The sequence below is a fragment of the Tamandua tetradactyla genome, chromosome 4, assembly GCF_023851605.1.
Source record: "Tamandua tetradactyla isolate mTamTet1 chromosome 4, mTamTet1.pri, whole genome shotgun sequence".
Lineage (NCBI taxonomy): Eukaryota > Metazoa > Chordata > Mammalia > Pilosa > Myrmecophagidae > Tamandua > Tamandua tetradactyla.
The window spans coordinates 185,941,354-185,954,254 of record NC_135330.1 but is presented as its reverse complement, the minus strand read 5'-3'; the positions used below and the strand labels follow the sequence as shown (position 1 = coordinate 185,954,254).

At 43.7% G+C, this 12,901-nt stretch overlaps 1 protein-coding gene across 3 annotated transcripts; it reads left to right on the top strand.

The window, feature by feature from the left end:
• Positions 1-6,491: 6,491 nt before the first annotated feature.
• Positions 6,492-12,901, top strand: GJB2 (gap junction protein beta 2). Of its 3 annotated transcripts, none has more exons than XM_077158797.1 (2): positions 6,492-6,701; positions 10,936-12,901. In XM_077158797.1, exon 2 carries the CDS (start codon positions 10,958-10,960, stop codon positions 11,636-11,638), a length of 681 nt encoding a protein of 226 aa, XP_077014912.1. In that variant the 5' UTR covers positions 6,492-6,701; positions 10,936-10,957; the 3' UTR covers positions 11,639-12,901. The 3 variants fall into 3 exon arrangements, with proteins under 3 accessions (XP_077014912.1, XP_077014913.1, XP_077014914.1); XM_077158798.1 differs by lacking the exon at positions 6,492-6,701 and adding an exon at positions 6,892-7,020; XM_077158799.1 differs by lacking the exon at positions 6,492-6,701 and adding an exon at positions 10,519-10,587.

Genomic DNA, 12,901 nt, shown 5'->3' with positions numbered 1-12,901 from the left:
AATTATATTCAGCTCTAAGCTGGTTACAAGTCATGATCAGCAGGACACAGTTCAGCTGCAGCTTTCTTCTCCTTACAGGTTACCATCGTTTTCCTGATTTCAGCAATAGTTTTATATGTACTGAGAGATAGGTAAAGAAACTCTGAAAAGACACAAATTAATAAAATCATTACCTTGCTGTGTTTTCTTAAGTTTCTTAATCCTTAAGACTCAGTTGCCTCTTCTGTAGAATGGAAATAAAAATACTTTCCTCATGGGGTTTTATGATAAAATAAACCTAAAGCTCTTGGCCCAGTTCAGTAGATTAAGTTGTGGATAAATGATTGACCCAGTATCCTTCACACTGGATTGCAACCACAGATTCCCTCATTTATGTTTATGCGTCACTGTGTGTCCATCACACAAGCCACATTAGTCATTCAGTTATGTTGCATCTGCAAAGGCCTATCTTTTCCTTTAGAAATTGTAACTGGAACTGTGTCTTTCCAAAGCTTATACTAAGGAGGACCTAGTGTGCAAAGTTGCGTAGCCTATAAAAGGAGATGATTGCTCCCCATCAGATGGTGACCGAGATGATGATGACAAGGTCCTCTAGGTTGACCAATACCATCTCCACCCATGGTAAGCTTCCTGAAAAGGAAGTATTGCTAAACAGCATAGCGCAATACACTCAATCCTCCACCGTAACTGATTCATTTCAATACCAATAAAGAAGTGGTTATGTTTCTTGCCTCGTCTTTTCCAAAGAATAGTCATCCAATGCATACTTTTGACATTGATATTAACATTCTTCTGGCTCTTTAAATACATGATCCATCGACTGGTAACATGACTGATCCATGACTTTGATCATACTACACATAAACGCATTATTTATATCCCTTTTTAGATAAATAGTTTTACACTTAGTAAAAAAATCTAACCAAATTTTATTATTTCTTCTCATCAACCTCACAAACCAAACGTATTCAGATCAGAAATGGAAGTAAACATACAGCATACTCCCATGAGAAATGGGAGCACTGGAGAAAGAAATCCAGCAGTAGGAAGCCATTTTTCAACTAAGCAGTTCACCTACAAATGAACCTCATCAGCTTGGAATTTCTGGGCTCAGTGGGCTGTGAGCTTAAAATGGTACAGCAGACCTGGGAGGCTGCTCTTTGGGCCTGGCTGTCTTCTCTTTGTAAAAGGGTCCTATCACAAGAGGCCACTGTTAAATCCCACTCTAGGGATCTGCGATTTTAGGTAATATTCCTTGTTGCCCTGGAAATGGAATAAAACAGTAGATTTCCAACTTTTTGTCACAGAGACATACAGCAAGAGACATGTTTTACACTGGATCTAAGACATACATGAGTATGAAAACACACACAATGCATTCTAACATTTTTCTATTCTATCATTTCACTTCATTATTTCACTTGTAAATGAAAGGAAGAAAGAAAGAACAACAGACAGACATTTCCCAGTCCACTAATAAGGCTGGGAGCAATAACACTAGACTAGAAGAAAACAATTTCCATTTTCCACCTAACTATCTTCCGAGAGTGTTGATGAATACCAAAAAAGTTCCTGTCAAGTCTTCCCAGCGCCATCTACTGTGCCCTCTGGGTATTGCAAAAATCTTCTTTTCCTGGCACAGAGGAAGAGCGAGATTAAATCAGAGAACTCCCCACAGTTCTCTGATTATGTGCTCCTTCCCCAAAGTAGCAATGGTTCTGAAACAGTTTGAGGAGGAGGTCTGGATGAATAGCTAACAAATAAGCAGGGTTACAAATTCTAATATCAAAGACTCATATCGATCTGCAAAAAGGTGCATCATAAATTATAGGATGTTCGCCTTATTAAACCTTAGGAGCAAAACTGACCACGCGATCAGTGGATTTCAAAAAGTGACAAATTTTAATTCAGGGCCTTCTAAACTAGCATTGCTTGACAAACTTCTCTAGTCTATTAAATACAATATAACCTGTTTTCCAGGGAATCATTGTTTGGTCCCCAGTCAAATGTCCATCCATTCTGAGGCAAGGCAAAGGTCTTGGGGTAAAATAAAGAAAGAAAAAGAAAGGAAAGGAAATGGTATATGGATCTTTATTTCCAGACTAATTGAGGACCAAATCTTTCTTTTTCTCATTACCGACCTGTTCACTCCAAATTTATCAAAAACAAAAAGTAGCCAAACAAAGTTGTTGTGCTTGGTATCCTATGGGACCCTATGTAGTTACAAGCAGAGATTTCACTGTTAGTTTCTGTGTTAAAATGATCACCAGAAGTGACAGTTGTTTGGCTCTGTGGGTGGCTGTGTTTAAAGTTATAAGCAGAGTCCAAAAATACAATATAATGATTCACCTTGGTTTCTCACTAGAAAAACAAGCATCAGAATATAAATAATTGAAACGATGACTTTTTCAATACAACCTACATCTGTAATTGTTTTTTACTAAGGCAACTCACAACATGAGCATTTACTTATACCCTAAACTTGTTCCAAAAATTCTTCAAGATGATATACAATATAATATGCCTGTAACACAATCTGGAATGCAGAAATCTCTTTTGCTGCTGTGTATATGATACAGAGTTTACATTTTGACAAGCTACCATAACTTACAGAATTTAATTTTCATATTCACTGGAAGCAAAATTTCCCTACCAGTCTGTTAGAGAGCTATAGCTCTGGATTCATTTCTGCCCAAAATGAGCTTTTGATACAAATACGTGTGGGATTACCTTTCCAGTTGCAATGGAGTCTGCTTAAATAAACATAAAAAATACACTGAAATATTTGCAAGTAAAAACATATGCTTATGCAGCAAAGCCAGGGACATCTATTTATTTTACCACTGGCTTGCACCTGAGACACATTCAGCAATTTGAATTTCCCCCAAAATATTTTACGTATGATATAAAAGAATGAGGAAAAGGGGAAGGCATCTAACAGTTTCAGTCCCAATGGAAATGTTGGAACTGTTATGAGATCCCTTTAAATTGAAAGTGACAAGAACCACTAACATATCAAATTCTGAATTTTGTTTTTTCCCTCTTTGAATGTAACAATCAATTCTCTCCCTAAATGATTTGACATTAAAAATTAAAAAAAAAAAAACATAAGGGAGAGTGTGGGTAAAAGATGCAGAGAAAAATTTTAATAAAATGGTGCTCTCTGTAATAATTATCTACAAAAATTTTAAAAGATCAAATAGGTCTGCTCCTGTTTTAAAGTTATCATATGTAAGGAATTATTGGTTATCCAACAGATTCCAGGGGTTCCTTGTATTTTTTGTTTCCTACTGCTATTTTAAGGAGAGATAAATTTTTTTGCCAGTTATTAAAAATTTTTAATATTTCAACAATGAAATCAAGAAAGGGGAGATGCAACCAATAGCTGACATATATTCAATAGATCTACTCTGCCCTAAAACTGTGAGGTGATATGACAGTTTTGCCACCTTCTCAGAAGTCTTTTACTATTCTTGTGACATATTCTGCTATGACCTACATCATTTGCGGGTACAAAATTTAACTGAAAAATTTGTAATTTCAGAGTATCCTTACTGGGAGAATTCAAGGGACTGCCCTATTAGGCAGTTGGCAAGCAATCATGTTAAGAAATATTTTTTTGTCTTACACGGATTTTTTGCACAGTAGCAACTTCTTTTTTTTTTTTGCTTATGTATAAAACAAATTAAAGGACCAAGTAGCTGCAAACATTAGCATTTTCACCTTCTAACCCAATGTGTGCATCACGCCAAATCTCTGCATACAAGTTTAGCTCACTTGTATTCACCTAGGATTTACCTTTTTGCTAGTAAGCATATATGTAAGAACATCCTCAGTTCAGCAGCAGCAGTTAGTGACAAGTGTTCACTGTTTCTGTGCATTGCCTGTAGATTCACTTCCTTCGAGACCTGCCAAGGAGATGGCAGGTTTTCTCCAAAGAGTTCAGTCAGAAACTATTCTCTATCTTGAATCAATCCCTACAGGATTTGTTCCACCAACATGCCAATCAAGCACCAAGTATGTCTTGAACATGTTCTCTGTATGGTGCTGGAGATTTGGAGGTAAAGAGCAGGGTTTGGGGGTAACAGTTTTTTCAACGAGTGAAGGCTTGTGAAATAAAATTATGAAGTTTCAATGTTTAATGAAGTAATGCTTTTAACACAAAAAAATGCAGCAATGTGATTGTACTAGTCACAAAATTATTACAAGATTTATAAAAATATTAGTTCGTAGTATGATCCACTAACAGGAGATATGTCTCTAAATTCACCTGGAGATAACTTCAAATATCTAAACTTGAAGCCCTTTTCCCATCTTAACCCCCTTCCTTTCCCTTCAGTACTCTGGAGGACACACACACACACACCCCAAAGATTTCCTGTCCTAGAGGAGCTTCAAGTCTACTTGGGAAGAAAAGACCAATACACAGGAAAACAAAAGAAATTATACAAAACAATAAAATCAAGTGGTGAACTGTAAGTTAAGACTTAAGAACTGTAGGCATTCTAGCTATAAATCCTAAAAATAAGGAGTGCCTGTGTTACACAGCAGTTAACCAATGGCCCACAATAATTATACACATCGACAGAACCAAGTGAGAGGAAGCAAGGAAAAGGGAGTTAAACAGCTATCTATAATAGTGACATAAGCACAAAAACCTAAGGTAAAATTTTTCAAGCAGAGAAAAATGAGTTTAACTTTCCATCTTCCAAACCAGCTTACCTACCCGACTTAGTACAATGGTTCCAGAACCTTCCTTCTTTCCTTGCCCATCAAGGACTCCAGCGGACTCCTAAAAAGCACTGTCCGAAAGAAGCCAAGAGCCTGAGCCCACCGACCAGCTCCCCCTGCCGGGTGACCTCTGCACAACTCTCAGGTGCGCTCACGGAGGTTGCCTCCCATTAGAGCTGTACCTGTGGTTTCCAAAGCTGATTCTGAACAACTCTCCCATGGGTCATGCAGGGCCCTGGGCACTGAGAGCTCTGTACCTTCATGAACAGGCACTCTCTCTTGGGCTAAGACTTAAGCCGGGAAGGTGGGGTCATAACTGCGGGACAAAATTAAGGTTGGAGCAGAAAAGGAAAGTCTAAATTGGCCTATGAGGATGGGACACCGGTTTTACAAGGAAAAGTAAAATACATTTCCACGAAATGGCGGCAATCACAGGAACCCTATTTCTGAGCCTAAATCTGTCTTGTCAGCATGAATCATAAGCTTCACTTAACTTAAATATGTCCAGGTTAACCCAAGTGTGAGAGAGCGCAGCCCAGCCCCTCTCTGCGTGGAGTCAGGCAGAGAGCAAGACACCGAGCCTGAAGCCCATCACCAAGGCTAGAAACGACAGTCCTCAAACGTTTCCTGCTCTTGAAAACTTTTCGTTTTGTCCACTTCTCCTGTGAATATCCATTTTTGACATTCGCACCTGAAGACATCAAAATACTTAACCTGGGCGGGCCACGGTGGCTCAGCAGGCAAGGATGTTTGCCTGCCATGCCAGAGGACCTGGGTTCGATTCCGGTGCCTGCCCATGTAAAAATTTAAAAAATAATAAAATGAAAAATACTTAACCAAATGTAAAGTATGAGACCTCATAATGCAAGATCACGGGGCTTCCCTGCGAAAAAACTGCGATGTCCCGCACACACCTCCCCGAAATCCTAGCACTGCTCCCCGCCCACCCCGTGGCCTGTGTGTATGGAAAGGGGACGACTTCATTTGTAATTTCTTTCCTTTCTGAGTAATCTGCACCCGCCTCCCCAAAATTGAGTAACCTCATTGCAATGTCCCAGCCTTGGAAGGTGGTGGTGGGCGGACCTGGATGGAGGAGCTCACGGCCAGACAGCTGAGTCCACGGCCAGGGCCCAGAGGCGCCCACGCTCGCCCCGAAAGTGCCGAGACCCATGCCCCACCCCCAGGCCTCCCTCCTGCCCACAGCCCACAGCCCACAGCCCTAGGCACATAGTTGCCAATGATCCAATCCAACTGGAGGTTCGATAAGGCTTTTGCCTGCGAGGTTGGAGGGGACAGAGTACCTTCCCTCGTGGTCTCGCCACCCCCGGTGGCCCTCCTCGTGCGCCCCAGCCCACGTTCCCGGGTGGGGTACGACGGGTGCCCACGGCTCTGCAGCCGAGAGCCTCTCGGGGTTCCCGGGGAAACTGGAGCCTCCGCGGCCCGAAAGCAAATCTTGGAAGCATTGTGCGTGCCTAGTTTTCTATGTAAAATAATGCTAATAGTAAGGAAGGAAGGAAAAGAAAAGCAGAGCTTTAAACGCCATAGCACTCGAAGTAGTCGGAGCGGCAATGAGGCCGCCGCCTGTCCCTCCACTCGCCTCCGCCACGCAGTCCGCCCAGGCCCCTCCGCCCCGCGCGCCGCTCGGGTCCCGCGCGCTCGGGGGCGGTCCGCGCCGGGGTGCCGCCCCACGCCCCCTGGCGCCCGGGCAGCGGCGTGGGGAGGAGGCGGGTGTGGGCGCGGTTAAAAGGCGCCGCCGAAGGACACAGGTGGCTGCAGGTCCCGACGCTCGGCGACGCCGCTCTCCCCACTCGGAGCCCCGCGGCGCGCGGGAGGCAGCGCAGAGGCCCCGGGCTCGGCGGCGTAGGTCACCCTGGCCCATCTCCGTCCGGACCCTAGACCCCGCGCCAGGACCCCCGGGCCCTAGACACACACACCCCGGGACCCCCGACCGTCCCGTGCCCCCGCCGCAGGTGAGACTCGCGGGGCCGGGGACCCGCTCGCAGCCCTAAGGCCAGCGCCGGGGAACGGCGGAGGGACCCGCGGCGGAGTGGCAGCGTCCGGGCTGCGATCGCGCGGACCTGGGACCGGACTCGGCCGGGACGTCCGCGGAGGGGGCGGGACCCGGAACGCACCCGGGTCCCTGCGCTTCCTGAGCGGGAAGTCGCGACCGGCGACACGGGGCGGGAGCAGGTGGCGAAGTGCGCACTTTGGTTAGGGCGCAGAGCTCGGAGACTCGAATCCGGGTGTTCGCGGGAGACTTTCCAGCAACGCGCTGCGTAAAGGGACCCGGTAACGCGAGCCCCCGAGGCGGTCCTGGGGTCCCGCGCGGGCCGGTGCGGAGTTGTACGTGCATACGGGTTGTCTATAGTATTTCTTTGGGGGAACTCTCGCACCACACTTCGGTCGCTTGGTTGCTGATCTGCCGCGACCATGAATTTAAATTCTCTGCAGGCTTGGCTTGGAAAGAAGAGTCGATTGTGTTCGATCAGCAGGAAGGCTGCTCTCGAGGACCCGGTCTTCCCCTCCCCGGGAACTACCTCGGCACAGAAAGTTCCGCGATGGGGGCTGGGCCACTGATGAGCTAGAACTTAGATCTGATAGCCTGAACCTGCATCGATTTGGGGGGGGTGTTTTTTTTTTCCCCGAAGCAATTCAAGAGCGTTTGTTTCAGCCTGGTGTTTTCCAGCTGGAAGGAAGGAAAGCTGTTAGGACCTTTTTTTACGGATGGTGCTTTTGGTTAGGGGTGGTTTGTAGGGTGGTTGTGTCAGCCCTTCGATTGTCCCCTCTCCGGAGGGGTGTCAACCTAATCAGCGCGCCCTGACACCTCGACACCCCTGAGCTGCTCTTGGGACTCCGTCCTGAGATGAATGGGGACAGTAGCATTTGGCAACAGCCTCGTCCCATTTACCCTTTTGAGTCTGCTCCAAAACTCTCTTGCTAGGTCAGGCAAAATTCCAGACGCTTGTGAAGTGAGTGGGGACAGCTCAGCAACGTCGGCCACCACTAAACTAAGCGCCGAGGTTTAGTGAAGCACCCAGGTGGGCCTTCGCCGGAGCCCCGAGCTTCATCCGCGCGTCCTTAAGGAGCAGAGCTGCTGCTCACCGGCCCTCAGGTACTAAGCAGCCTAAATTGCAGGATGCTGAGGGCCGGCAGGGGAGGAAAGCAGCTCCATGGCTGGTCTGAATGCTGAGAACCATTTGGCCCGCCTGGTTAGTCCATCTTAATCGAGTCCTCCCTTCCCACTCAGTGGTCAGATTTTAATTTACTCCTCTTACCTAAAAGGACCTTTAAAACAGGTAGTTTTGATTCAACCAAAGCTTTTCTTTTTTCTTTTTCTTTTTTTAACAATATAGGGTTTACTTCTAACTGCATTTTTTTCCTCAATTGATCGTGATGGGTGGGACTTGTGCATAGAGAAGTGTGGGGTCTGTTTGGTACTATGGAAGACTGCGAAGGCATAAACCCCACCCCTCAACTCCCACCCACAATTTTTTTGACCAGATGGACGGGTCTAATAAACCAAGGTAGAGTTTGTGTCAATGAGTGCCCTGCTGCCCATGAAAGGAGCTGGAATTTGTAATTTCATCAGATGTTGTGTTTTTAAAAAATCTGAGTTTCGTGGCTTTTGGTGGTTCAGAGGTTCTAGTGCGTTCCCACTTGGTGTGACTGTTCCACAGGCCAGCCAGCCACTTCTGGACTTCCCAGGCAGTCTGCTTTTCAAAGGGTTAGGTCTCAACCCAGGCTAGACGGCTACTTTTTTTTTCCCAACAATGTTTCTTTTTTCAAACTTAATGGGGCTGAATGCTTCACTGCTATATTCTCATCTCCTGTAACTTTCATGCCCATGAATCTTCTCCATGAGCCTGCTGCCTCCTGTGGTCAAGGTGACTTTATCATTTCAGTCGGACGTTGGCTGCGCTCGCAGCAGTGCCTGACCTAAAGATATTCGTTTCAGACTTGCTGAGGGAGTCATCGTGAAACACGATCAAACTCGCTGGCAATGCTGAGAGCCTGATGGTTTTAAGTAAGAGGAAAGGGAGGATCCACTACTTGCTCAGAGGCAATGGGAAACAGGATTGTGAAGAGGGTGGAATCTTGATCCAAAGAGGGATTGACTGACCGTGAAGCGGTGTAGCTATGACTAAACACAGACAGTTCATATCCTGGGATGAAAAGAAGGCCATCGGCTCTTGGAAGATCAGTCCAAGGGCTCCAAGGCTGCTCAGACAGCAAATGAAAGCATTTCTCCACATCCGGCTTTAGTAATTAGCGAGCTTTGCTTCTGTGCTACAGTAGTGTGATGCGGCTTTGTTGGGCCAGTAAGAGAAGAATCACTGGGTTGAATGTTCTGTCGTTGCTCATAATGTGTCTCTTTAGAAACTCTTCTAAATCAAAACCACAGCCCACGGTAGAAATGCCCAGAAGCAGCACTCCTCAGGACAGCTACCTCTGAGTACCGACCATGCCAGCAGCACCAGCGTGGCAGTAAGGGTATCCAGCCATAAACAGAGCTTCCTGTGGGTCTCCGTGTGGATGTGGCATTTCTCCATGGAGAGACCATTTCTAACCTGTTCCTTGTCATACAGAAAAAGGAAGTGAAGCCCATTATGAAATTTTTAACTTGGGTGCCTCTGATGTAAACTTCCACAATTGGTGACCATTTTGCTGTCCCTTTCCAAGGCCGTGGACACTAACTGAAATATTTAAGGGAAGTTGCTCTAGGGAGACAACCTAACACCGGATTAGGAGGAGCTATATGAGTTGCTTCTTTTTTTCTTAATTGTGGTATATACAATACAAAATTTCCCATTCTAACTGCTTTCAAGTGGACAATTTAGTGGTATTAATTACATTTGCAATATTGTATTACCATTTCCACCATTACCAAAACTTTTTCCTCACACCAGACAGAAACTCTGAGTTCATCAGGTAATAACTCCCCATTCTTTCTATCCACCACCCGCTGGCCCCTGGTAATCTCTAGTCTATTTTCTGTCACCACGAATTTGCTTGTAGTAGATATTTCATGTAAGTAGACTCGTGCAGTGTTTCTCCTTTTGCTTCTGGCTCATTTCACTCAACATGGTGTCTTCAAGGTTGTAGAACTTCATTCCTTTTTAAGGCTGGAAAATATTCCATTGTATGTTGTTATCTATTCAGCTGAGGATGGACATGGGTTGTTTCTATCTTTTGGCAATTGTGCATAATGCTGCTATATTCATTGGTGTACAAGTATCTGTCCGAGTCCCTGTTTTCAATTCTTTTGGATATATACCTAGAAATGGGATTGCCAGGTCGTATAGAAAAAGGAAGCAAGGTAGTTCTATGTTTAACTTTTTGAGGTACCACCAAACCATTTCCCACAGTACTTGTACCACTTCTCATCCTTGCCAGCAGTTATTATTTTAATAATATTTTTATTAAAAATATTTTATTAAAAATTAATGTTTTATTAATAGTATTTTAAAATAGCTACTGTGGTGATTGTGGTTTTGATTTGCATTTCCCTAATGGTAATTATATTGAGCATCTTTTCATGTGTTTATTGGCTACTTGTATATCTTCTTCAGCTAAATGTTAATTCAAGTCCTTACCCATTTTTTAATTCAGTACGTATCTTTTTGTTTTGAGTTGTAGGTGTTCTTTATGTTATAAACTGCTTCTTGACCTCATGGCTTAACTGTACTTGCCCTTTCTCTCTTTTAGGGCAAGGTTGGCCCAAGCAAGTATCAGCCCGAGTGTCAGAGCCCAAAACTAAAAGCCTGAGAAACATGCAGCTGTTGAATACAGTCCTACGTGCAGGGTGACTTGTGTCAAGAGTCTTGGAAAAATCAAGGAGTTTCTACAGAGGAGTCTGTGGGTTCAATGGAAACTAACTAGTGCCTTTAAACTAAAGATAATGTGTTCCCCCACCCCAAATTTTTATTATGTGCTAAAGACTAGATGAATTAGGTGAACAAGTTACTCTTTACTAGGCAACCTTTAGAGAATATATAAAAACATGTTCAAGATGGTTTGGAAACTTTACATTTAATCCTCATGGCAAACGCTGGCTTTTTTTCACTTTTTTTTTTGGTGCAGTTGCATAGAGGTGATATTTGTTTAAGAGATTTGAGGAAGCTTACTTAATCTGAGACCCAGAGAAAGCTCCCAGATTATGTCCTGACTCGTCACCCTTGACTGTGTTCATTTTGTCTGTTTCAGTGCACGCCTCCCAAAGGAGAAGATGGATTGGGGTACACTTCAGACTGTTTTGGGGGGTGTCAATAAATACTCCACCAGCATTGGAAAGATCTGGCTCACGGTCCTCTTCATTTTTCGCATTATGATTCTCGTTGTGGCCGCAAAAGAAGTTTGGGGAGATGAGCAAGCCGATTTCATCTGCAACACTCTCCAACCTGGATGCAAAAATGTGTGCTATGATCATTACTTCCCCATCTCTCACATCCGACTTTGGGCTCTCCAGCTGATCTTTGTGTCCACGCCAGCTCTCTTGGTGGCCATGCATGTGGCTTACCAAAGACACGAGAAGAAAAGGAAATTCATTAAGGGAGAGATGAAGAGTGAATTTAAGGACCTAGAAGAGGTCAAAAACCAAAAGGTCCGCATCGAAGGGTCGCTGTGGTGGACCTACACAAGTAGCATCTTCTTCCGGGTAATCTTTGAGGCTGCTTTCATGTATGTCTTCTATATCATGTACGATGGCTTCGCTATGCAGCGTCTGGTGAAATGTAGTGCATGGCCTTGTCCCAATACAGTGGACTGCTTCGTTTCCAGGCCCACGGAAAAGACTGTGTTTACAGTTTTCATGATTGCTGTGTCTGGAATTTGCATTCTGCTAAATGTCACTGAATTGTGCTATTTGATAATTAGATATTGTTCTGGAAAGTCAAGAAAAGCAGTTTAACACATTGTCCAGCTATGAGATGAAAGATAGCATGAAAAGGGTGAGGTAACCTCTGCTTAGTTGCCTAGGCACAGTCACCAGCATTTCCCAAGGCAAAGATACAGATCTTAAATGCAACCACTTGAAACCCCTGTAGAGCTCCCATGAAACTGGTAATGCCTCCAGTGGAGCTCTGCTCTCTGAAGGCTTCCAAGCCAAGGCTTACGTCCATGCCGAGATTAACGGTTACCCAAATTAGTTCCAGTGAAACTCCCTGCTGGTAAGGGTTATTGTAAGATACTTTCAGCTTTTAAACAAAGGATATAGGTATGTGTTTCTCTTTCTCTGTGGAAAGGAGAGAACGCCATGTTCTGAAGAGGATGCTGACAAGGTTTGGTAGTTTCCTTTGCCAGTTTTCCCAAATTAATGGTAAACAGAGATAATCTTGGTTCTTTTATTTGCTTTACAAGTTTTAATGCCTCACAATGGACCAAGAAGTTACCTAATGCTTCAAGCTCTTTTATAATTTTTTTTTTTTAGTAAAAACTTTAAAATAAGGTATGTTCTTTGCATCTAAAAGATGTTCTGGGAGCTATTATATGTTCTCCTATTTCACAGGCTCAGACTATAAATGGTGTGTGATTAGATACTATAATTTAAAATATGGCCTTTGCGTTATGAATAATTTGAGGTTTACTAGAGGCTCCCCATTGTACCGACTGTTGTACATAATATGTAAAAACATTTTGGCCTCTCCCCACTATTTATATTTTTTGAACCCAAAACAGAATCTCTTAGTGATGGCTGATGAAAGCAGATGGCTCATTTTTAAAATAGTGGGTATAATATTGCATAAAAAACACAGGAGGACCCCGGATTTAGAGTAGGTTGCTTGGGACTCTCTTACTGCCACAGTACAATTTAATGGTGCAGAACAAAATGGAGGTGGGCTGTCACTTCTTTTGGTGGAACAGACTGAACTCTACATCTGATAAAGATGAATTTAGTCTACTTTAAAAGTTTGTTTGCTTCCCTTTTCAGTGTCCAATTGTTTTGAAATCTGTAGAAACTAGAGTTTAGATAAATGTTCAGCAGTTCAATAGGACAAAGTTTAATAGGATAACCTGAACCTGATATTACCACGATGCTTGACATGGTTTCTAGAAACTGGTACTTGACATATGTCAGTGAGGGTAAACATTTTCTTGTTACTGAGAATAGCATTGTAAAAACATTTTGTAATAATAAATAATAGCTTTAATTATATGCTTATAACAAAAATAA

Bases quoted from the DNA above. Each gene is read 5' to 3' on its own strand.
- GJB2 (XM_077158797.1), top strand. From the start codon at position 10,958: ATGGATTGGGGTACACTTCAGACTGTTTTGGGGGGTGTCAATAAATAC.